The following is a 24,590-nucleotide window of genomic DNA, read 5'->3' on the forward strand; positions in this document are numbered from 1 at the left end:
TCCAACACCACCCGTCTGTATGGCTTAGTGACCACCAATTGTTCAACCACTTCATCATTCATTTTACATATACGATACAGTTAATCCTCATTGCTGCTGAAATAAGGAAAACAGGGCCTGTCCCCTGGTTCGACAGGTACCTCATTAATCACTATTACATTTTCCCAGTACCAAAATTTTCTTTGTGCACATTAAGGTCAGCAAACTCCAACGTAGGCTTGGATTCAGCAGACAGCTGTCCAGCTCTACTGATGGTGGGGACTTCTTCAGACTCCTCCAGTTCTCCTGCCATAACCGATAGAGGAAAACACGGGGAGTCCTGAGAGCAATCCCCTGTACCCACCTTGTCAGTAGTGGCCAGGAGTTCTGGCTCTGCCACTGAGTCAGGCACTGCGACCGGGTCGGGACGATCCCACAGTTCCCAAAACTTAGGGAAGTCCCTACCAATGATGGCCCTGTGCACCAAGTTGGGGACAAGTCCAACCTGATGAGTCACCGTACCTAAGCCAGTTTTAAACCGAACAGTGGTTACAGGGTACTCCCTGGTATGCCCATGAATACAGGTCACAGCAATTTTTTTAGCATGATAATTCACAGGTTTAGTTATTTCAGCAGTAACCAAAGTCACTAGACTTCCAGAGTCCAGCAAGGCTGTAATAGGCTTATCATTAACAGTCATTTGGCACATTGATTTTCCCATATTTGGCGCTGCAGCGCATGAAACAGCTGCAAACATAGACTGTCTCCTAATGGAAGAATCGCACTGCATCGGTTCATCTGTCAATGGACAATTTGCTGCAACATGTCCCAGTTCTTGGCAATGAAAACACCTGACGTTTCCCCAGTTTGGTTTGCTGACAGGCGATGGCTTCCCTTGTTTGGGACGCCAAACTTCAGTCCTGGCAACAAAATTCCTCCCCCCCTATTTCCTTGCCATCTTTACCACCCACTTCCCCTGGAACAGTCTTACCGGTTGTCTGGGGAGACCGTGGCTTTGGGTGGAAAGTCCGCGCAGTTGTAGGGGTGGTGACAGGGGCGTACCTAGAGCATTTGGCACCCGGGGCGGATCCTATATCTGGCACCCCCCCCCCCCACCATAAAATGTAAAAACACCCACCGTGTCCCCTGCATACCTCTGCATCCTTCAATATCTTTTTGTCACTACTGTGTACCCCCCCTCTCCACAACTCCACCTCTGGACCCCTTTAAATTACACAGCACCCTGCACCTCTGGACCCCTTTACATTACACAGGACCTTGCACCTAAGGACCTCTTTACATTACACAGCCCCCTGCACCTCTGGACCCCTTTACATTACACAGCAGCCTGCACCTCTGGACCCCTTTACATTACACATCTCTTGTACCACTGGACCCCTTTACATAACATAGCACCCTGAACCTCCTGACCCCTTTACATTACACAGCGCCCTGCACCTCTGGACCCCTTTACATTACACAGGACCTTGCGCCTAAGGACCTCTTTACATTACACAGCAGCCTGCACCTCTGGACCCCTTTACATTACACAGCTCTTGTACCTCTGGAGCCCTTTACATAACATAGCACCCTGAACCTCCTGACCCCTTTACATTACACAGCCCTTGTACCCATGGATCCCTTTACATTACACAGCACCCTGAACCTCTGGACCCCTTTACATTACACAGCCCTTGTACCTCTGGACCCCTTTACATTACACAGCACCCTGCACCTCTGCACCCCTTTACATTACACAGCCCCTCACAGCTCTGGACCCTCTGAATGTTACACAGATCCTCTACAGTGCAGACCCCCCTCCCTACCATACAGACCCCCATCTACAGTGTAGACCCCCCTACAGTACAGAATCCTCCCCTACAGTGCAGACCCTCCTATAGCGCAGACCCCCCCCCTACAGTGCAGACCCTCCTACAGTACAGACCCACCCCCCTACAGCGCAGACCCCCCTACAGTACAGACTCCCCTACAGTACAGACCCCCCTACAGTGCAGAATCTTCCCCTACAGTACAGACCCCCCCTACAGTGCAGGACCCCCCCTACAGTGCAGGACCCCCCCTACAGTGCAGGACCCCTTCTACAGTGCAGGAACCCTTCTACAGTGCAGGAACCCTTCTACAGTGCAGGACCCCCTACAGTGCAGGACCCCTTCTACAGTGCAGGACCCCTTCTACAGTGCAGGACCCCCCCTACAGTGCAGGACCCCCCCTACAGTGCAGGACCCCTTCTACAGTGCAGGACCCCCCCTACAGTGCAGGACCCCCCTACATTGCAGGACCCCCCTACATTGCAGGACCCCTTCCGTGCATGACCCCTTCTACAGTGCAGGACCCCATCTACAGTGCAGGACCCCATCTACAGTGCAGGACCCCATCTACAGTGCAGGACCCCCCTACAGTGCAGGACCCCTTCTACAGTGCAGGACCACTACAGTGCAGGACCCCTATAGTGCATGACCCCTTCTACAGTGCAGGACCCCCCTACAGTGCAGGACCCCTTCTACAGTGCAGGACCCCTTCTACAGTGCAGGACCCCCCCTACAGTGCAGGACCCCCTACAGTGCAGGACCCCCCCTACAGTGCAGGACCCCCCCCTACAGTGCAGGACCCACCACAGTAAAGAACCCCCCTACAGTGCAGGACCCCCCCTACAGTGCAGGACCCCCCCTACAGTGCAGGACCCCCCCTACAGTGCAGGACCCCTTCTACAGTGCAGGACCCCCCCTACAGTGCAGGACCCCTTCTACAGTGCAGGACCCCTACAGTGCAGGACCCCTATAGTGCATGACCCCTTCTACAGTGCAGGACCCCTTCTACAGTGCAGGACCCCCCCTACAGTGCAGGACCCCCCCTACAGTGCATGACCCACCACAGTAAAGAACCCCCCTACAGTGCAGGACCCCCCCTACAGTGCAGGACCCCCCCTGCAGACCCCCTACAGTGCAGGACCCCCCTACAGTGCAGGACCCCCCCTACAGTGCAGACCCCCTACAGTGCAGACCCCCTACAGTGCAGGACCCCCCTACAGTGCAGGACCCACCACAGTAAAGAACCCCTAGTGTACCTGGAGCCCAAGGCAGCGGCATTGCAGGGGGGAGGTGCGAGCAGCACCCGAGTGGAGTGTCACCTGTCGGCTCAGTGATCCGGGACCCGGCGCAATAATCCTCTTCTCTCTGTAGTCACGTGACTCACATCACGCCGTTCAGATCAGTCTCGGGCAGCGGCTGTCACTCACAGCCGAGCAGAGTGAAGCCGCCTCCCCCTCCTTGTCTACACAATGCTGTGCATGGAGGAGGGGGAGGCGGCTTCACTCTGCTCGGCTGTGAGTGACAGCCGCTGCCCGAGACTGATCAGAACGGCAGCGCGACACGACCACAGAGAGAAGGGGAGCCGGGTCCCGGATCACTGAGCCGGCAGATGTCACTCCACTCGGGTGCTGCTCGCACCCCCCCCCCTCCCGCAATGCCGCCCACTGCCAGTGCCTCGGGCTCCTCACGGTGCTGTCTGACACTTCAGTTGCGGAGAGGGGAGGGGGGGCGCTGGCCTGACACCCCCCCCCCAGTGTGTGGCACTCGGGGCGGCACGCCCCCCTGCCCCCCCACTTAGTACGCCCCTGGGTGGTGACCAGGTTTTCTGCAGCAAAGTACCTTTCAACGAGTTCCACCAGGTTGTCCACCGATTTGGGGTCTCCTTGAGTCACCCACTTCTGCAGGGGAATTGGTAGTGACCTCAGGAACCGGTCCATGACCACACGCTCCACTATTTGTGGCCCAGACAGGGACTCCGGCTGTAGTCATTTCCTCACCAGGTGAATTAGGTCGAACATCTGCGATCTTGGGGGCTTCTCCCCTTGAAAGAATCAGCTGTGGACCCGCTGTGCTCGAACTGCCAAAGTGACACCAAGTCGTCCTGAGAGCAATCCCATGTACCCGTTTGACCTTTTCATAGTCTCCCGCTTCTGCTGATTCCAAATCATAGTAGGCCTTCTGCGATTCTCCAGAAAGCAAGGGAGCAACCAGTCCTGCCCACTGGGTTTTAGGCCAACCTTCCCTCTCAGCGGTCCGTTCAAACGTTAGCAGGAAGGCCTCTGGATCATCATCTGCAGTCATCTTAGAAAGAAAGCGACCCACATGGATGACTGAGGGCTTATCTCCAACATCAGCAACTTTAGCAGGTGACCACTGTGCTAGCATCTCTACAACCTCAGCCACGGTTTTCCTATCCGCTTTTGCATCAGTGGCTAGCTGTTCAAACAGCCTCTGCGATAGCATTAGCTTTCTGCTGTGCAGCATTGGCTTGCTGTTGTGCAGCATTGGCTTGCCATAGTTCAGCGTTTGTTTGCTGTTGTGCCGCATTGGATATCATCAATTGTTTTAGGATTTCCTCCATGTTTAGTCACTCTAGGTACTGGCCTTTTAAGTAGTAACTTACTACAGCTGGTCGCAGCCTCCACCATATGTAACCTGGGGGACAGATAGCAGGTATAAAGCTCTCTGGGATGAGCAGTTTCTCAGGCACAGATACCCAAATCCAGAGATGAAGTGACCAACAGTGCTGTGTTTATTTGTGATATATACAAGTCCATATACAGGTGCTGTACAGTGCTCCTGAAAACCAAAATAAAGGGCAAAGTAGAAGAACACAAAACCTAGCCGTGTCACGGCTCTAGCTATACAAACTGCAGGCCCTCACTACCAGGCTGAACAAGCCTAACGCTTGTCAGTCTCTACAAAGAACTGCTTAACTGGTTTTACCAACCTTACTCTCTTCACAGACCAACTTTGTGTGAATGTCCCAGGCCGAGAGCAAAGCCTGTCTGCTCAGGCGAGCCTAAATTAGCCTGGGGAGGAGAACCAAGACCCGAACTGGATCACAGATTCCTGAATGTATATGAGAGGAGCCTGGGAGAGGTATAAACCCCGAACAGGACTTTTCCTGGCTCTCTCTGGGATGCTCTGCTAATATATATATATATATATATATATATATATATATATATATATATATATATATGTATGCTCTTTGGGTGCTCTGCTGAGTCTGCTCTATATGAGTGGGTACTCGTGGAGGAAGCCATATTTAATACAAATTCTATTATAAATTATTGTATCAGATTATCTTGTCCCATGCAGCGCTAGCTTCAGTTCTATACAACAAAGAGAGGATTGTAGTGACTGTGAGCAACGTGACATGAAGCTGCCTGGTGCACTCTCCTACCTTCTCAGTTTTCTGCCTTCCTGCAGCTCTGCTCGGGCCGAAGAACGGAGCTGCGCAATTGATAAGATTTTGCAAGCTGAAAAGAAGGAACACTTTTCAAACACTATTCAGTGTTACTCTGGGATGATTGTAATGGGGTGCCACTGTGCCTTCTGGATTTTATATATACTACATGTCCAAATGTTCACACTTGACCATTGTACTTATGTGTTGAACAACCCATTCCAAAATCATGTTGCAACTAGAACAGCCTCTACTTTTCTGTCAAGACTTTCCATAACAATTTGGAGTGTGTCTGCAAGGATTTGTGCCCATTTAACCATAGCAGCATTTGTAAGTTAGTGAGTACTGTATACAACTTGTATGACAGTGTACATTTGCTGTCTCCTCAAAATAACTCAACACACAGTCATTAATGTCTAAATTGCTGGCAACAAAAGTGAGTACACTCAAGTGAAAAGCTCCAGAGTGTCAATATTTTGTGTTGCCACTATTATTTTCCAGCACTGCCTTAACCCTCTTGGGCATGGCGATCACCAGAGCTTTACAGGTTGCCACTGGAGTCCTCTTCCACTCCTCCATGATATTATCATGGAGCTGGTGGATGTTAGAGACCTTGCACTCCTCCAACTTCTGTTTGAGGATGCCCCACAGACGCTCAATGGGTTTAGGTCTGGAGACATGCTTGGCCAGTCCATCACCTTAACCACTGCCTTGCTAAAGAAGCTCAGGGTAGTCTTGGAGGTGTGTTCGGGGTCGTTATCATGTTGGAATACTGCCCTGCTACCCAGTCTCTGAAGGGAGGGGATCATGCTCTGCTTCAGTATGTCACAGTACATGTTGGCATTCATGGTTCCCTCAATAAACTGTAACTCCCCAGTGCCGGCAGCACTCATGCAGCTCCAGACCATGACACTCCCACCACCATGCTTGACTGTAGGCAAAACACAATTGTTTTTGTACTCCTCACCTGGTTGCCGCCCCACACCCTTGACACCATCTGAACCAAATACGTTTATCTTGGTCTCATCAGACCACAGGGTTCCAGTAATCCATTTCCTTAGTCTGCTTCTCTTCAGCAAACTGTTTAAGAAAAATTAGTTGGGGTTGATTGGCGCTGCCTATGAACTAAAAAGACTAAATCCCCCCTCACAGTTAAATTGGTTACTGTAAACCCAATAAAGAGTGCGTTAAACCTCCTACAAAACCTTCAATCACATTAACGGTGCATACGTACTATACTAAACCACCTATAAATATATCTAAGGTATACAGGTACAAAAACTATTTATGAGAATAAAAATATGAATAAAGGTCCAATGAAAATAGGAATAAAGGTCCACTTCACATAGCATGTGTAACCCACATTCAAGTGATTAATTACAATCTACCTGTTGCTGATTTTTAAATACACTTCCGCAATGATTTTGAGTGTTTGAAGTGTTTTACCAACCAGTGTGCAAGAAAACGAAAAACAGAACATTTCTGTACATTTGTGTATAATACCACCTAAAAAATTATTGTGCAATAGGCAGTCCAGTATAAATCACTCTATTGTTTTGAAGTGACTTGTGCTTGTGCTATATGAAGTGGACCTTTATTCCTATTTTTTTATTTTATTTTCACAGGTGTTCTCATAAATTGTTTTTGTAACTGTATACCTCTGATATATTTATAGGTGGTTTAGTACAGTATGTATGCACCATTAAAGCGATTGCAGGTTTTGTAGGAAGTTTAAAGCATTCTTTATTGGGTTTACACTAATCAATTTAACTGTCAAGGGGGATTTAGTCTTTCACTTTTTAGTTCATAGGCAGCACCAAACATCCCCAACTCTTTTTCTTACACTTCTGATACCTCTTTTGGGGCATCCTAGGGGAGGCTGCAGCCTAACCTTTAACTAAGCATGGACTCTTCATTACACATTCAGCAAACTGTTTACGGGCTTTCTTATGCATCATCTTTAGAAGAGGCTTCCTTCTGGGACGACAGCCATACAGACCAATTTGATGCAGTGTGCAGCGTATGGTCTGAGCACTGACAGGCTGACCCCCCATCCCTTCAACCTCTGCAGCAATAAGGGCAGCACTCATACTTCTATTTCCCAAAGACAACCTCTGGATATGATGCTGAGCATGTGCATTTAACTTCTTAGGTCGACCATGGCGAGGCCTGTTCTGAGTGGAACCTGTCTTGTTAAACCGCTGTATGGTCTTGGACACCATGTTGCTGCTCAGTTTCAGGGCCTTGGTAATCTTCTTATAGCCTAGGCCATCTTTATGTAGAGCAACAATTCTTTTTTTCAGATCCTCCAAGAGTTCTTTGCCATTAGGTACCATGTTGAACTTCCAGTGACCAGTATGAGAGAGTGAGAGCAATAACATCACATGTAACACACCTGCTCCCCATTCACACCTTGTAACACTAATGAGTTACATGACACCGTGGAGGGAAAATGGCTAATTGGGGCCAATTTAGACATTTTCACTTAGGGGTGTAGACACTTTTGTTGCCAACAGTTTAGACATTAATGGCTGCGTGTTGAGTTATTTTGAGGGGACAGCAAATTTACACTGTTATACAAGCTGTACACTCACTACTTTACATTGTAGAAAAGTGTAATTTTTTTCAGTGTTGTCACATGAAAAGATATAATAAAATATTTACAAAAATGTAGGGGTGTACTCACTTTTTTTGTGAGATACTGTATATAAAAATGAATAGAAGTCTTGGGGCATTCCTATCTGTATGTTGAAATGTCAAATAAAGAGTGTTAAAAAAATGAATAGATGGTGTTTTTTGTACTAACTTGTCACTTCTAAAACCTCAGACACTCTGGGGGAGATTTGCTAAAACAAGAGAACACAGAATCTGGTGCAGCTGTGTATAGTAACCAATCAGCTTCCAGGTTTTATTGGCAAAGCTTACTTGAACAATCTGAAGTTAGAAGCTGATTGGTTACTATTCACAGCTGCACCAGATTCTGTGCGCAATAGTTTTAGTAAATCTCCCCCTCTGAGTCAAATAATACATTAATCAAAATCCTTTATTTTTTCTGTCATGGTCTTTAAAGTGTTCTTTACCCAAGTGGCATGACTGTATTTAACAATTTGAATTTTTAGGAACAAGGCGTGAACGTTGTGGGTACCGCATCATACGACATCGCCGCCACTCCGAGGATCAGATGCATGGTCTTGGAAAAAACAAGAAAATAATCGAAAACATAAGCCGAGTAAAAGAAGTTCTTCCCTGTGCCTTGGGCCCAGAGCAGTTTGTGTTATCATTAATTGAAGCAGAACCCCCCAATGTTTTATTAATGAATCGCCCCTGCAAACCTTTCACTGAAGCGTCCATGATGATGTCACTGACTAAGCTCGCTGACAAGGAGCTGGTTCACATGATAGCATGGGCAAAGAAAATACCAGGTAAGTCATGGAGGAGAGGTGCAAATAAGTGTTGAGTTCTGTGTGTGTGTGCGAGTGCAATTGCACGTGTGTGTGCAATTTCTTAAATAATGATTCTTTGTATACACTTAGTATGACTTTTTAAGAATGTTATGATTTCCAGGCTTTGTGGAATTGAGTCTATATGATCAAGTTCGCTTGTTGGAGAGCTGCTGGCTGGAAGTTCTAATGATGGGACTCATGTGGAGGTCAATAGAACATCCTGGAAAGCTCATCTTTGCACCTGATCTCACTGTTGACCGGTGAGTTATATAATGGGAAAAATTTCCATAATTTCGATGTCAGATATTAAAAGCAAGACTGAAACCTATGATTTATTCTAATGTTATTAAAGGTTTTGAAAAGGCTCATGTTCTTTCACCTTAATGCATCCTATGCATTAATGTGAAAAAGCATCTTGCAGTCACCGGCCCCCTAGCCCCACCCCCCCTTTTTACTTTACTTAACCCCCGAATTTCTGTTAGCGTGTTCCTGCCGTCCCTCTCTCCACGGGTTCTCGACTCTTGATTGGATAGATTGATAGCAGCGTAGCCATTGGCTCCCGCTGCTGTCAATCAAATTCAATGATGCGGGCGCCGGGCACAGGGCCGAGTCCTTCAGTCGGCCTCTAGGGCCTCTATGGCCCCCTCAGGAGAGCTCTTCTCTGAGGGGGTTATCTAATGCAGGGAGGAGCAACCCTAGAAATGGAAGTTCAGGGCCACTCTGTGCAAAACGAGCTGCACAGCGGAGGTGAGTATGACATGTTTAACAAAAATTTAAAACGATCCTTTAGTATCACTTTAAATGATAAATTATAAATGTTAGTTAAAATAAACCCATAATGAGACAATTTACTTTTGTTTTTGTTTGTAGGGAAAGACCTTACACATCTAGCAATAAAAAATGAGAGGTTAAGGAAGAAAGCACTAAAAAGAGAACCTACTGTATGAAATTCATATTTAATCTTATTCAGAATCTTGTATCATAAATTCCAACACGTTTCAGGGGTTTAAAGGGCCCCCCTTCGTCAGGACTTTAGTATTCCTTAACAAAGCATGCCCTGAACTAATACAACTGAAGGAAACCTGCAGGGAAAATTAGTATGATTGCTCCAGATGGTGTTTTTTTTAGCTGCCTGTGTCTCTCTGAGCATATACAGCCTCTCTACTTGTCTTGGTGACCACTGTAACTGAGACCTAATTCACGTTGCCGTGATTTGGCATGCACTCTGACATGTCAAATCGCATTCCAAATTGCCGGCTATTGCCGGCAATGGCACCGTCCGAATCACTGCAACTTGTGGTGCCATACCGATTCCCGAAAGTTTCTGTAATGCTTTTGGTGAGTTTGGTGTGCAATTTCAATAGACATCAAACCCGCACAGATGTCTCTGAAGTTGGGGCTGACATGCGGGAATGAAACCGTGAAAGTTCAGCTGAACTCGCACAATTTCATTCCCGCTGACAGTGTAAACCTAGGCTAAAAGTGAGTGAAAGTCTAAAATGTTGTTCTCTCACCAGAACAGAAATAGTGACAAAGGAATTGATTTACTGAAGGCAAAAAGACTGTCCACTTGACAAGGGAATTTTTCTCTAGAGCTTAGTGAATGAAATGAAACGCTGCTGCCTTCCATCATCCAATTATATGCAAGCAAAATTGTTGTTTTTTTTATTATTTATTTTTGGTGGTAGGACATTAGATGTGTCCTCTGAACTGCTTCAGCAATTTAATATAAAAACAGAACACAATTTGATCCTCTAGAATTCATTTGATGTGCATAGAGGATTCAGTAGATGGGGATAGATGTGCCTTTAAAAGCAAGACATTGTAGCAATAAAAAGTTACAATATGACCAGCACTGCAACACCCTGCAAGCCTTTTATGTGTTACTAAGTGATAACACAGCAGTGTGAGTTGGCCCTTTGTGATGTTGAAGAGTATATACCGTATTTACTCAAGTATAGGCTGGCCCGAATATAAGCAGAGACACCTAATTTTACCACCAAAAACTGTAAAAAAACATATTGACTCGAGTATAAGCCTAGGGTGGGAAATGCAGAAGCTACCGGTAAAATTTCAAAAATAAAAATAGATACCAATAATGTTTTTGAATATTTATTTCAAAGAAAAACTGTAAACTAGCTCTGTAAGTGGAAAAAAGGGTAAATAGAAACAATATGGCATCAACAATAACTTTAAAAGTACAAAAACCTTAGCTCAATCAGCAACCAAGCTAAAACACAAGAATTAAAATCCTTCAAAACTGGATTCCTCCTCATCATCTGTATGTCCAAACAGAGCTTCAGCATTAGCTGGTGTGAGGTTATCAGCATAGACATTGTCATCATCACTGAGTTCACAGTCATCACTATGCCATCCATAGCATTACTAATGCCACATTTCTTGAAGGCGCGTTGCACCATGTCCTCTGGAATCTCTTCCTATGCATCACAAACCCACTTTGCTATCAGTTCTATCATCTATCTTCATCAGATTTCCAACTTTTGCCAGTTGGGCTTGACCAGATGATATCCATTCATGCCAGATCTTTTGCACACAGTCTTTGAAAGGTTTATTTAACCACTTCAATACCGGGCACTTAAGCACCTTCCTGCCCAGACCAACTTTGAATGACAATTGCGCGGTCATGCTACACTGTACCCAAATGAAATTTTTATAATTTTTTTCCCACAAATAGAGCTTTCTTTTGGTGGTATTTGATCACCTCTGCAGTTTTTATTTTTTGCTAAACAAATAAAAAAATACCAAATTTTGAAAAAAAAAAATGTTTTTTTTTGTTTCAGTTTCAAAACTTTGTAAATAAGTAAATTTTCTCCTTCACTGATGGGCACTGATGGGATACACTGATGGGCAATGATAAGGTGGCACTGATGGGCACCGATGAGGTGGCACCAATGAAGTGGCACTGATGAGGTGGCATTGATGGACACTGATATGTGGCACTGATAGGCAGCACTGATGGGTGGCACTGATGGGCGACATGGATGGGCACTGATAGGTGGCACAAATTGGCACTGATAGCTGGCATGGATGGGCATGGATAGGCGGCACAGGTGGGCATGGATAGTCGGCACAGGTGGGCATGGGTAGGCGGCACAGGTGGGCATGGGTAGGCGGCACAGGTGGGCATGGATGGGCACTGATCGGTGGCATGGATGGGCACTGATAGGCGGCACGGATGGGAACTGATAGGCGGCATTGTATTATTATACTGTACTAATGGATGCCAATCAGTGCCAAGCAATAATGCATGCCAATCAGTGATGCCCATTGTGGGCACTGATTGGCATCCATTATGGGCACTGATTGGCATCCATTGTGGCACTGACTGGAATCCCTGGTGGTCTAGGGTGGCATACCTTATCCTGGGCATCCCTGGTGGTCTGCTGGCATCCCTCGTGGTCCAGTGTGGGCATCCTTGGGGGGGCTGTGCTGATAATAGATCAGCACAGGCCCCCCCTGTCAGAGGAGCAGCCGATCGGCTCTCTTCTACTCGCGTCTGACAGACGCGAGTGAGGAAAAGCCGATCACCGGCTCTTCCTATTTACACTGTGATCAGCCGTGATTGGACACGGAGACTCTTTACCGAGATCGTAGTTGCCGGGTGTCAGACTGACACCCCGCAACAACGATCGCCGCGGCGCGCAGCGGCTCATAATCCTGATCACGTCATATGACGTCCGATCAGGATTATGCAACCACTTTGCCACAGTCATTTTGTAATAGGGCGGGCGGCAAGTGGTTAAACACATATCTAGGGGCTGCAATACAGATGTAAGCCCACCTGGAATAACAGCCAATGTAACTTGAGAAGACTTGCCAATTTTTTAATGTCATCAGATGTGTGGGCTCTAAACATATTCCAAACTAGCAATGATGGTTTTTTCTTTAATGCCGCGTACACACAACTAGACTTTCCGGCAGACTAGGTCCGAAAGGGATTAGTCCGTCGGACAATCTGATCGTGTTAGGGCTAGTCCGATTGTTTTTCGGAAAAAAAAATACAAAACGGACCTAGAAACAGAACATGTTTCAAATCTATCCGACGGACTCAAATCCGAGAGACTAAAATTGGGAAAACTGTTCGTCTATGTGCTGGTCCGACGGACCAAATACAATGCAAAGGAAGCTATTGGCTACTGGCTATTGAACTTCCTTGTTTAGTCCCATTTACGTCATCACGTTCAAAACAAATGGACTTAGTCCGTTCGTTCGGGAAGTCCGTCGGAACTCTGCCAAAAGTCCATCAGTAAGACCGTCGGACCTAGTCTGCTGGAAAGTCCAGTCATGGAAGTTTCTTCCAGTCATTTTTTCGCTCCGTCTTTATCATCCATCCAGCCTTTAATATGTGCGCACACTATAATTCGTGGTGGGAATTTGACCTTTTTAGGCAAGGATTTTCTTTTAAAAATAATGAAAGGCCGTAGCTTCCATTAGCCAAACATGACAGAAGGACTGTGAAATGTTTTTTTTAATTTCCTGTGATTCTGAGAAAAATAGTTTTCCTGACAGGCTCCATGGCAGCATACGTGTGGGTTAGCCCCGCCTCCATAATTACCTAATAGGACCTCTACTCCCATAAATCTTTGCTCCAAGCTGCTATCCGTGTTCCTTTTTTGTCCTCCTCCATAGGACAGGTGTTTCCTATCTGAAGAGATCTTCACTACGATCAAGTCGGCTGACTATCAAGCTTTTTGTTCCTCCGATAGGCCCTGTCTGTTAAGCATGGGTATGGAGTGTATGGCAGAGTAGCGCTGAAGACTTTGTTTATCCGAAGATAAGTGCGCACGGCTTATTACCTGCTATGTAAGGTGGCCATTATCTGCCCGGTGGATCGGTGGTGTGTGCTTGAACCTGTTCGGCCAGACGATCGTTGGTGGAGTGGTGAGCTGTAAAAATTCCGTTTTTCATGGCAGCAGTGTTTATGTGTTTTCTTTTCTACCTGTGTCTTTTCATATGCCAGCTGGTTCTTGTGTATAGGCGCTGACGCTTCCGCGTTCCAGCAGCCTTTCTCCCCCTGTTTCCGGGTCCAGCGCTGCGTTCTGCGCATGCGCAGACCCATATCCAAAGCGAGGCTTGGTTCCCGCGCATGCGCGCGGGCATCTCGCGTCTGACGCCGCTGATGACGTCATGGGCGCCATATTTAAAACACAGTGAGAGATGTCAGGATTTGGGAATGATTGCAGGAGATTCAGCAACTTCCCGGGGCCATTCTCTGGTTGGTGTAAGGTAGGTTATGATCTGCTCTGATGTATTGTTGCTCCTGTGTTTTGTATGGCTGCTTATGAGGGTTTATTGTTGTTACAGTCAGCGTTTTTAGTCATGGATGCCTCACTGCCTACCAGTGACCTGCCCGCTTGTAACAGGTATGTGCATGGCTGGATTGCTGTGTATTTGTGGAGTATTCCTTAGCATTTGATACCAGCCTGGTCTGTATCTCTCTCTTTTCTTGTATATTTCCTTATAGCCCTTCTAGGTCTGAACCGCATTACAGTGCGCATAGTCGCAGTGGATCGTCAAAATCGCACCACCGCAAATCATCATCAAAGTCTGGTTACCGTAGGTCTTCCAGATCTGAACAACGCAGTGGTCACTCGCACTCAAGCAGAGGACCAGTTAATTCATGTTGGGGCTGTAAGATGCCCATCCCATCAGACAAATCGCTCTGTGATCATTGCTTCTCTAAAGTCGCAGATGAAAGAGATGGTGCGGATCAACGCTTAGAATCTATGGTGAGAAGGGTGGTAAAGGAATCCCTGCAGCAGAGGGAAGCTCATCACGCTATGGAATCCCCCTCAGACCCATTATGTCCTTCAGGTGGTGAAGGGCTCTTACAAGAGACTGGGGAATCTTCTCAACCAAGCCACCACTCTGTGCTCTTGTCTGACAGCGAATCGGATCCAGAGGATCCAGGAGTAGGATTTGATTATGCTTTAGTACCTGCTCTTGTCAAGGCAGTGAAAGAAGCTTTAAAATGGGAAGAACCCACTACTTCTCCCCTCCCCAAACAAAGAAAGTTTTTCAAACAACTCAAAAAGGAACGGCAACATTTTCCTTTCCTATCTGAATTGGGAGAAATCATTACTGAAGAGTGGAGCAAGATTGATAGGAAGAGCTCCATGCAATCAAAGGTGTCTAAATTGTACCCCTTTAAGGAGGATGATGTGAAGCACCTTGAATCAGCTCCTCTGGTAGACGCAGCACTTATGCGTTTAGTAAAATACGTGACTCTCCCTTTGGAGGACACGGTATCTTTCAAAGATCCGTTAGAGAGAAGAATTGACTCAGATCTGAAAAGAATATATCTAACTTCAGGGATGGCTTGTAAACCAACTTTGGCTTTAGCCGCAGTCTCAAAGGCTATTGAAACATGGGCCGACAATGTTGAAGAGTTCTTGAGAGGTATCTCGGTGAATACGGCTAAAGACTCTCCCATTCAGGAGATCAGAATGGCATCAGCCTTTTTGGGGGAGGCATCTATTGACATTACCCGCCTTCTGTCTCGGGCTATGTTGGCAGCAGTCTCGGCACGCCGTGCTTTGTGGCTCCGTCCCTGGTTGGCGGATCCAACATCTAAGCAGGCATGGTGTCGTATACCATTTGAGGGAACCTCCTTGTTTGGTAATAAACTAGATAGCGCCATATCCCGGGCCACAGGTGGGAGGTCTGGGTTCCTCCCTCAAGACAGACGTCTTCAAAACCAAAAACGTATCTTTCCAAGAAGGCAGACCTCGGATCGCGCTAGAGAAGCGCGCAGTTATAGACCCGGCAGGGAGTTCTCTAGATCTTGGAGGTCCAGACAATCCTCCCTTAAGAAAACCTCAAAGGGGGCTTCCGCAGGTAATCAAGATTCTACCAAATCTTTTTGAAATTGGGCCCGCTCAATCATGTCAGGTGGGGGCTCGCCTTCTTCACTACCGACATGTTTGGGCGGCCTCAATTCAAGATTATTGGACCGTCAAGACGGTTTCCTCGGGTCACAAGTGGACTTTCATCAACACTCCGAGATTAAGGTTCATTCCCACAACGATTCCAGGCTCGGAGGAAAAGAAACAGGTCCTATTGACCTACGTAAGTTGTTTGCTGGATCAAGGCGCAGCCGTGCCAGTGCCAGAAGACGAACGTGGCGAAGGCATGTATTCTCCTCTATTTATGGTTCAGAAAAGAAATGGCGCATGGAGGCCAGTGATAGATTTGACCTTCCTCAATTCCTTCATTCGCAAGGAAAAGTTCAAAATGGAGTCTCTTCTTACAATCCAACAGTCGGTGCAGCTAGGGGATTGGTTAATCTCAATCGATCTGAAGGACGCATACTTTCACGTGCCAGTAGCAAGGGATTTCCAGCAATTTCTCCGTTTCGCAGTTGGCGATCAACACCTCCAGTTTACCTGTCTCCCATTCGGGTTGACAACATCTCCTCGGGTCTTCTCCAAGGTCCTCCTAGCGATAGTAGCTCTTTTACGAGTCAAAGGAGTTCGTCTCCATCATTATCTGGACGATTTGCTCCTATTATCTCAAGACAGAGATCAAATTCTGGAACACAAGAGTTTAGTCATCTCCACTCTACAGACGTTTGGTTGGCTCCTGAACCTAGAGAAGAGCCATCTGGTTCCAACTCAAGTGATCGTGTTTCTAGGGGCTCAGTTCGACACATTAAAAGGCACTATCTCTCTGCCAGAGGAAAAAATCTGTGTTATCCGGGACAGGATTCACAAGGCTTGGGAATCATCTCATCTTTCGGCTCTACAATGCTTGAAAGTGATCGGCACAATGACGTCCACCATCCCTATGGTGAAGTGGGCCCAGTGGCACACTCGTCCCTTCCAGAAAGGGTTTCTGCAACAGTGGGACTCGTCCAATCAAACACAGCGCATACTCCTTACACCAGCGATGAGGATGTCTCTCCTCTGGTGGCTTCAAGGGAAGAATCTACGCAACCATCATTCGATAGTCCCCATTTCCTGGGTAATAATAACCTCAGATGCCAGCAACAAAGGTTGGGGCGCTCATTGCCTTACGGAAGTAGCTCAAGGAAGGTGGTCGTTCCCGTCGCTGTATGTAGTCTCCAACATCCTGGAGTTGAGAGCAGCCTTTCAAGCACTCATAGCATTTCGCCATCTGGTGGCAGGGTCATCAGTAATGTTAAGACTGGACAACACAACTGCGGTGGCCTATATAAAGAAACAAGGAGGGACTCGCAGTGGGTCTCTACTACGAGAAGTAGAACCGATAATGAACTGGGCTCAGAAGAATGTGGTCAACATTTCTGCTGTATACATCCCAGGGGTCCAGAATGTTCAAGCAGATTATCTGTCAAGGGTCAAAATAGACAACAACGAGTGGTCCCTTCACAGGGATGTCTTCGAGTGGCTTCTGACTCTGGGAGTATCTCCAGAGGTCGATCTGTTCGCTTCGCCGTACAATCGCAAGATGCACAGATACTACTCGAGGTTCAGGGATCCTCAGGCGTTCGGGATAGATGCTCTCACGGATTGTTGGAAGTTCCAGAGAGCCTACGCCTTCCCTCCAGTTCCTGTAATCCTACAGTTCCTTCGCAGGCTCAGAGGGGAGAAGGTGGAAATCATTGCGATAATACCATTCTGGCCCAACAGGCCTTGGTTTCCTCTGCTGTTGCTCCTCAGCTATCAGGACCCAGTTCCCCTGCCTCTCAGGCCAGATCTACTGTCTCAAGGCACACTGTTACACCCGTGCCCATCCTGTCTACACCTCAGGGCATGGTTCTTGAGAGGGGAAGGCTAGAAGCTCTAGGTTGCCCAGAAGAAGCGATTCCAACCCTTCTTAGTGCCAGACGGAAGAGTACCAATAAAGTGTATGAGCGTATATGGGCCAGATTTATGGGCCACATGTCTTCTAGGTCAAATTCATATAATTCTCCGGCAGTTCAAGATATCTTGTCTTTCCTTCAGTCAGGGTTAGACTTGTCTCTGGCAGTTAGTTCTCTTAGAGTACAAGTTTCAGCCATTTCAGCCTTTACAGGAGTTTCGTGGGCGAATCATACATTAATACAACAATTCTTTAAAGGAGCCATCAGGCTTAGGCCACAAAGAAGGCCCAGGTTTCCCAAATGGGACCTTCCATTAGTACTGGACTTTCTTTCTGATCTTGGGAAAAGTTTGGACGTTCCCCTGTCTTTAGGAGATCTCACTATCAAGACGGTGTTTTTGGTGGCAATAACTTCAGCCAAAAGAGTGTCGGAAATTAGGAATCTTGGGTCAGTTGAACCATTTCTAACTTTCTTTCCGGACAGAGTGGTCCTGATCCCTATGCTTGGGTCAAATCCAAAAGTCACATCAGTATTTCACGAAAATCAGGAGATCGTGCTACCTACGTTTAGAATGTCAGACAACCAAGAGATTCATCCCCTGGATGTTGGTCGCACCTTGAAACAATATCTAGACGCTACAGCCTTGTTCAGACGAACAGACTTTCTTTTTGTCCTTCTTCATGGAAAAAATAAAGGGATGCGAGCATCAGTTAGATCAATCTCATCTTGGGTGGTCCAAACGATTCAAAGGGCATACAAGGCAAAGGGCATGGTTCCTCCTGAGGCAGTGACGGCTCATTCAACTCGGGGCATGTCGACCTCTTGGGCAGCAGTTCGACATGTCGCACCAGAAGTGATCTGCAGAGCAGCTTCCTGGTCTTCAATTAATACCTTTGTTTCCCATTATTGTGTAGAGCCAGCTGCGCTCTCTTCTGTTAATTTTGGTTTACAAGTATTGTCAGTGGACAATGAAAAATAAAATTCTAGTTTCTTTGCTCAACATTTTTAGCCCACCCGGGTGTGTTTGGCGAGTTATTTCCCACACGTATGCTGCCATGGAGCCTGTCAGGAAAAAGGAAAATTTATATCAAATACTTACCGTAATTTTCCTTTCCTGATGGGCTCCATGGCAGCAGGAGTTCCCTCCCAAATGTTGGAGTAGGCTAGTTACGGAACACGGATAGCAGCTTGGAGCAAAGATTTATGGGAGTAGAGGTCCTATTAGGTAATTATGGAGGCGGGGCTAACCCACACGTATGCTGCCATGGAGCCCATCAGGAAAGGAAAATTACGGTAAGTATTTGATATAAATTTTCCTTTTTGTCTCCCAAACTTGCCATAGTTCTGTTGCTTGGAAGATCAAAGGTCTTCTGTGAAATCTTTGTTCTTTGCCGCAAACATAGGGCAAACCTATTCATGAAGCGGGTACACCATCCTGCTGACTCAACAAATTTTTCAATGCCTGGTGCTTTTAATTTGTCATGTTTAGCCATTTGAAGGACACGTAAGCGAATTCCCATGCGTGTTGAGCAGTAACCATTTTGACGACACTCCATAACCCATTTATGCAATTCAGTCTTTAGAGCCCCATATGAAGTCATTAAACCATGTCAAGCTTTTTTTTGGAATCTTTTCAAGTCAGCTTTCATTTTCCGCCACTTCCTCACTTGTTTTTTCATCAACACAAAATTTCCTACTTGCAATACTGTTATTGCCTTCTTCTGCTCTTGACAAAACCTTAAGATTGAAGCCAGCTTCGTATGACCTGCGTTTTTATTTTGGTCCAGGATTAGAAGTATTGGGATCCCTTTCTAACAGGATAAAAAAAAAAAAAAAAGACTTGTATAGTTTGAGACCTAACGCAGCCTGATCATATTGCAGAATGTGATGACATGACTGTTTGCATAGAGCAGCTTCTGTTAGGGATCATAATATACATTCTACCAGTGCCCATCAAATGCAGCCTGCCAGTGGCCATCATATACAGCCTATCAGTGCCCATGAAATACAACCTGTCAGTGCCCATCATATACAGCCTATCCGTACCCATGAAATTCAGCCTGCCAGTGCCCATCATATATAGCCCATCAGTGCGCATGAAATGCAGCCTGTCTGTGCCCATCATATACAGCCTATCCGTGCCCATGAAATGCAGCCTGCCAGTGCCCATCATATACAGCCCATCAGTGTCCATGAAATGCAGCCTGCAAGTGCCCATCAAATATAGCCTGCCAGTGCCCAATAAAAAAATACAACCTGCCAGTGCTCATTAAAAAAAATAGAGCTTGCCAGTGCCCATCAAATACAGCCTGCCAGTGCCCATTATATACTTCCCATCAGTGCCCAAGAAATGCAGCCTGCCAGTGTCCATCATGTACAGCCTATCAGTGCCCATTAAAAAAATACAGCCTGCCAGTGCCCATTAAAAAAAATGCAACCTGCCAGTGCCCATTAAAAAAAATACAGCTTACCAGTGGCCATTAAAAAAATACAGCTTACCAGTGGCCATTAAAAAAACACAGCCTGCCAGTTCCCATTAAAAAAATACAGCCTGCCAGTGCCCATCAAATACAGCCTGCCAGTGCCCATTGAAAAAAATGCAGCCTGCCATTGCCCATTAAAGAATACAGCCTGCCAGTGCCCATTAAAAGAATACAGCGTGAAAGTGCCCATTGTATACAGCCTACATGTTTCTGGTAATTAGATGTCCCGCTGGATCACCGGTGTTAGATCGGAATTGCCGTGCAGCCACGGTAACGATGTCCTATGACACAAGGCACAATGATTCCTAGCATTGGATCACTGTGCCGTCAATCACAAGAGGCACTCTAGGAGGCGGGACATCATTATGCGGCTGCACACACTGACACAGTATGGGAGGGAGGGGAAACTCACAGGGGCACCGGGCCGATTCATGAGCGTCAACCAGCGGCACGGCCCTGACCCTTTTTCCCCTCCATTTCGGACATTCAAGTGAGTATAAGCCGAGGCAGGGTTTTTCAGCCTAAAAAATGGGCTGAAAAACTCAGAATATACTCAAGTATATACGGTACTTTCTTCTACACCCTCACTCCCTCTCTTTTTATTCATTTTTGCAATCTGCAACCCTCAGGGGGAGCTCAAAGCAAATAAACTGTAAATAGCAGCTGTAGTCTAAGCTGGGGTCTTCAAACTGCAGCCTTTGGGCTGGATGTGGCCCTTTGCTTGCCTTTATCCGGCCCTTGGGGCACTATTCCATCCACTGACACCAAAGTCAGAGCACTATTCCTCCCACTGATGCCAACAATGGGGCACTATTCCCCCCACTGACACCATTGATGTGGAACTCATTCTCCCACTGACACCAATTATGTCTTTTTTTTTTACTCCCACTCACCCCCAAGCCTATGGCATTTTCTACTCCCACTGGCTACAGTCCAGCCCCCACTAAAGTTTGCAGGACAGTAAAATGGCCCTTGTTTTGACAGTTTAGACTCCTGGTCTAAGCCTAGCCATGCATGTTAACATTTCTCTTTTTCAATCCTGCTGTCTGAATGAGAGAAATAGATTTCCCCATCCACGTGGGCATCTACCTTGCGGGCTATTGTTTTCATACAGCTACTGCTCCTTTGGCTGTCAGAATACCCAAACAGCGACTGCATTTTTAAATTCTGCCCCATTCCTTAACTTTGCCAAGCTGGGTGGTGCCGTCTTAGCCAATCGACAGCCTACAGTCCTCTCACAGCTGTTGCTTCATTTCAATCTGGAAAACATTGCATAACTATAACCCCCTATCTTATCAAACTTCATGCCCCCTACAAATTTGAAATTTGAGGGCCAATATTCTTCCTTTCCATGCAATAATCCCAGCAGCCTCTGTGGTTCCCTTTCCCCTCTTTCCTTGTCTATACACTCCCTTCCTCCTTACCCCTTAAACCCTACCTGGCTTTTCCCCACCTTCTGCTCCTTACTTGTTCTCTGTAAGCCTACCCTTTCCTTTTCCTTCCTTTCTCTTTCATTCAATGCCATTCCCTTTTTTCAGGATTGAACCCACAGCTTTACCATTTGAAACTCAGTGGGGGAAAAACCTTACCATTTACATACTTATTCAAATTGTCTTACCGGCTAATATTGTGACATCTGCTTAGGAGAAGCCCATAATGCTTACAATGCCTCGAAAAAGTATTCACACCCCTTGAAAGTGTCCACATTTTGTCACATTACAAACAAAAACATATATAGAAAGGCCAGTATGGTGGCCTGGAATTATGGGAGGAGCCCGGTGGGGTATATAACCCTTCTGGCCGATCAACCAGGAACTGGCCCGCTTCTGCCATTTCACACTAAACCTCTGAACGCTGCCCGGTTTATGGAACATGTCAGGATACTCCTGGGCATCCTTCACCTAAATCCTACTCACTACTCTGGACATTCATTTCGTATCGGAGCAGCTTCGACAGCCTCCCGCCAAGGGGTCCCGGACCATGTTATCAAGAAGTTGGGTAGATGGAAGTCCACCTGTTTCGCCCGTTACATACCCAATCCGCAAGTAGAGATGGCCCAGGCCTTTGTCAAGCTCACCCAGTAACAAACTTGAAACAATAAAATGCAACCCCTACCTGAATGTTTTGCCCCCTTATTTTGGTATACCGTACGTTAGACCAGGGCACACTTTCAGGTCCATTTCAAGTAAGCGAGTTTATGTTAACCTTGTTTGTCATCCTTATCCGTATCGGTCAGAGGGCTCTGGACCATAAATAGATTTTATTGGGATTTTATATGATAGATCAACACAAAGTGGCACATAATTGTGAAGTGGAAGGAAAATGATATATGGTTTTCAACATTTTTTATACAAATAAATATCTGAAAAGTGTGGCACGCATTTATATTCAGCCCCCTTTACTCTGATACCCCTAACTAAAATCTAGTGGAACCAATTGCCTTCAGAAATCATCTAAATAGTAAATAGAGTCCATCCGTGTGTAATTTAATCTCAATAAAAATACAGCTGTTCTATGAAGCCCTCAGAGGTTTGTTAGAGAACCTTAGTGAACAAACAGCATCATGAAGGCCAAGGAACACAACAGACAGGTCAGGGATAAAGTTGTGGAGAATTTTAAAGCAAGGTTAGGTTATAAAAAATATCCCAAGCTTTGAACAGCTCACGGAGGATTGTTCAATCCATCATCCTAAAATGAAAAGAGTATGAAACAACTGCAAACCTACTAAGACCTGGCTGTCTACCTAAACTGACAGGCCAAGCAAGGAGAGCATTAATCAGCATTAAGCAGCCAAGAGGCCCATGGTAACTCTGGAGGAGCTACAGAGATCCACAGCTCAGGTGGGAGAATCTGTCCACAGGACAACTATTAGTCGTGAGCACCACAAATCTGGCCTTTATGGAAGAGTGGCAAGAAGAAAGCCATTGTTGAAAGAAAGCCATAGGAAGTCCCACTTGAAGTTTGCGAGAAGCAATGTGGGGGACACTACAAACATGAGGAAGAAGGTGCTCTGGTCAAATGAGATCAAAATGGATTTTTTTGGCCTGAAAACGCTATGTGTGGCGGAAAACTAACACTGCACATCACCCTGAACAAACTATCCCTAGAATGAAACATGGTGGTGGCAGCATCATGTTGTGGGGATGCTTTTCTTCAGCAGGGACAGGGAAGTTGATCGGAGTTGATGGGAAGATGGATGGAGCCAAATACAGGGCAATCTTAGAAGAAAACTGTTCGAGTCTGCAAAAGATTTGAGACTGGGGCAGAAGTTCACCTTCCAGCAGGACAACGACCCTAAACATACAGCCAGAGCTACAATGGAATGAAAAGATCAATGCATATTTATGTGTTAGAATGGCCCAGTCAAAGTCCAGACCTCAATCCAACTGAGACTCCGTGGCAAGACTTGGAAATTGCTGTTCACAGAAACTCTCCATCCAATCTGACAGAGCTTGAGCTAATTTGCAAAGAAGAATGTGTAAAAATGTCTCTCTTTCAGAGTTCAGAGCTGGTAGAGACCTCCCCAAAAAGACTCGCAGCTGTAATTGCAGAGAAAGGTGGTTCTGCAAAGTTTTGACTGAATACAAATGCACGCCACACTTTTCACATATTTATTTGTAAAAACATTTGAAAACTATTTATCATTTTCCTTCCACTTCACAATTATGTACCACTTTGTGTTGGCCTATCAGAAAAAATCTCAATAAAATGCATTTACATTTTTGGTTGTAACACGAAAAAATGTAGAAAATTTCAAGGGATATAAATACTTTTTCAAGGCACTGTATGTAATATTCTTAGAGCCGACATTCATTTCTTGTTTATGCCTAATGACAATATTATCTATATCTGTTTAAAGTCCAGATATTACAGATTTTCTGATCTTCCAGAGGCAGGGGGCAGGGATCTGATGTTATACACTGCACAGCTCAGAGAGGAGAGTTGAGTGTAATCTGAGACCTGAGTGGAGGGAATAGACACACCCCTTCTACACAATCTCATAAGGAAACATGCACACCTGAGGTTGTTAATCACAGGCTTTGTGCCGGAGGCCCCTTTCCTCGTCCCCATCAATTACGCAAAGTCAGCAAAGCCTGTCTGAATTGACTCGTGCAGATAGCAGAGGAACGCGACTGCAGACAGAAATCACACTTGGTGCTTTGGATTGAGGCACGTATACATTATAGAGGGAAACCCTTTGTTCATTTTTCATGCAAGAGGACTACAACCACTTTAATGTGAGCAAGTAGAAAAGTACATATCGTAACACAATCCTCCAAACGTGCATTAAGCCCTGTCCATTTTCACAGCAGAGAGACATTTTCTAGCTCATAATACAATTATTAAAGGTGTGAAGCCTTATAACGTGAGACAGTTTCAAAGAAATGGGCCCTAATGTCTCTCAGAAACTCTCACACGTCCTTCGCTTCTTACCCAGAGTACAAATCACATCTTGGCACTAACAGTTCATTTTCTCCTCACTATGTGAGACCATAATAAATGCAAAAAAAAAAAAAGTATAGTTTGTCCGGCATTTGAGTACTGTCTCATAACACTGTTATCATCATGTGTACATTTATTGCACAATTGCCAATTTATTTTTGGGTAACCCTGCCAATAATGGCAAGGTAAAGGACCCAT

The 24,590-nt window shown here is 46.0% G+C and overlaps 1 protein-coding gene across 2 annotated transcripts in view; it reads left to right on the plus strand.

Annotated features, from left to right (window-relative positions):
• The window catches only part of ESR2 (estrogen receptor 2), a 189,946-nt gene that overhangs the window by 133,906 nt on the left and 31,450 nt on the right, over positions 1–24,590 (plus strand). For both annotated transcript variants that reach the window (XM_077464349.1, XM_077464350.1), the window contains 2 exons: positions 8,340–8,642; positions 8,785–8,923. In XM_077464349.1, coding sequence (XP_077320475.1) covers positions 8,340–8,642; positions 8,785–8,923 — 442 coding nt within the window. The remainder of the gene's footprint in view (positions 1–8,339; positions 8,643–8,784; positions 8,924–24,590) is intronic.

This window comes from Lithobates pipiens, unplaced genomic scaffold, assembly GCF_037356315.1.
Source record: "Lithobates pipiens isolate NorthernLeopardFrog02 unplaced genomic scaffold, aLitPip1_a1.2 Scaffold_30, whole genome shotgun sequence".
In the NCBI taxonomy this organism is placed as follows: domain Eukaryota; kingdom Metazoa; phylum Chordata; class Amphibia; order Anura; family Ranidae; genus Lithobates; species Lithobates pipiens.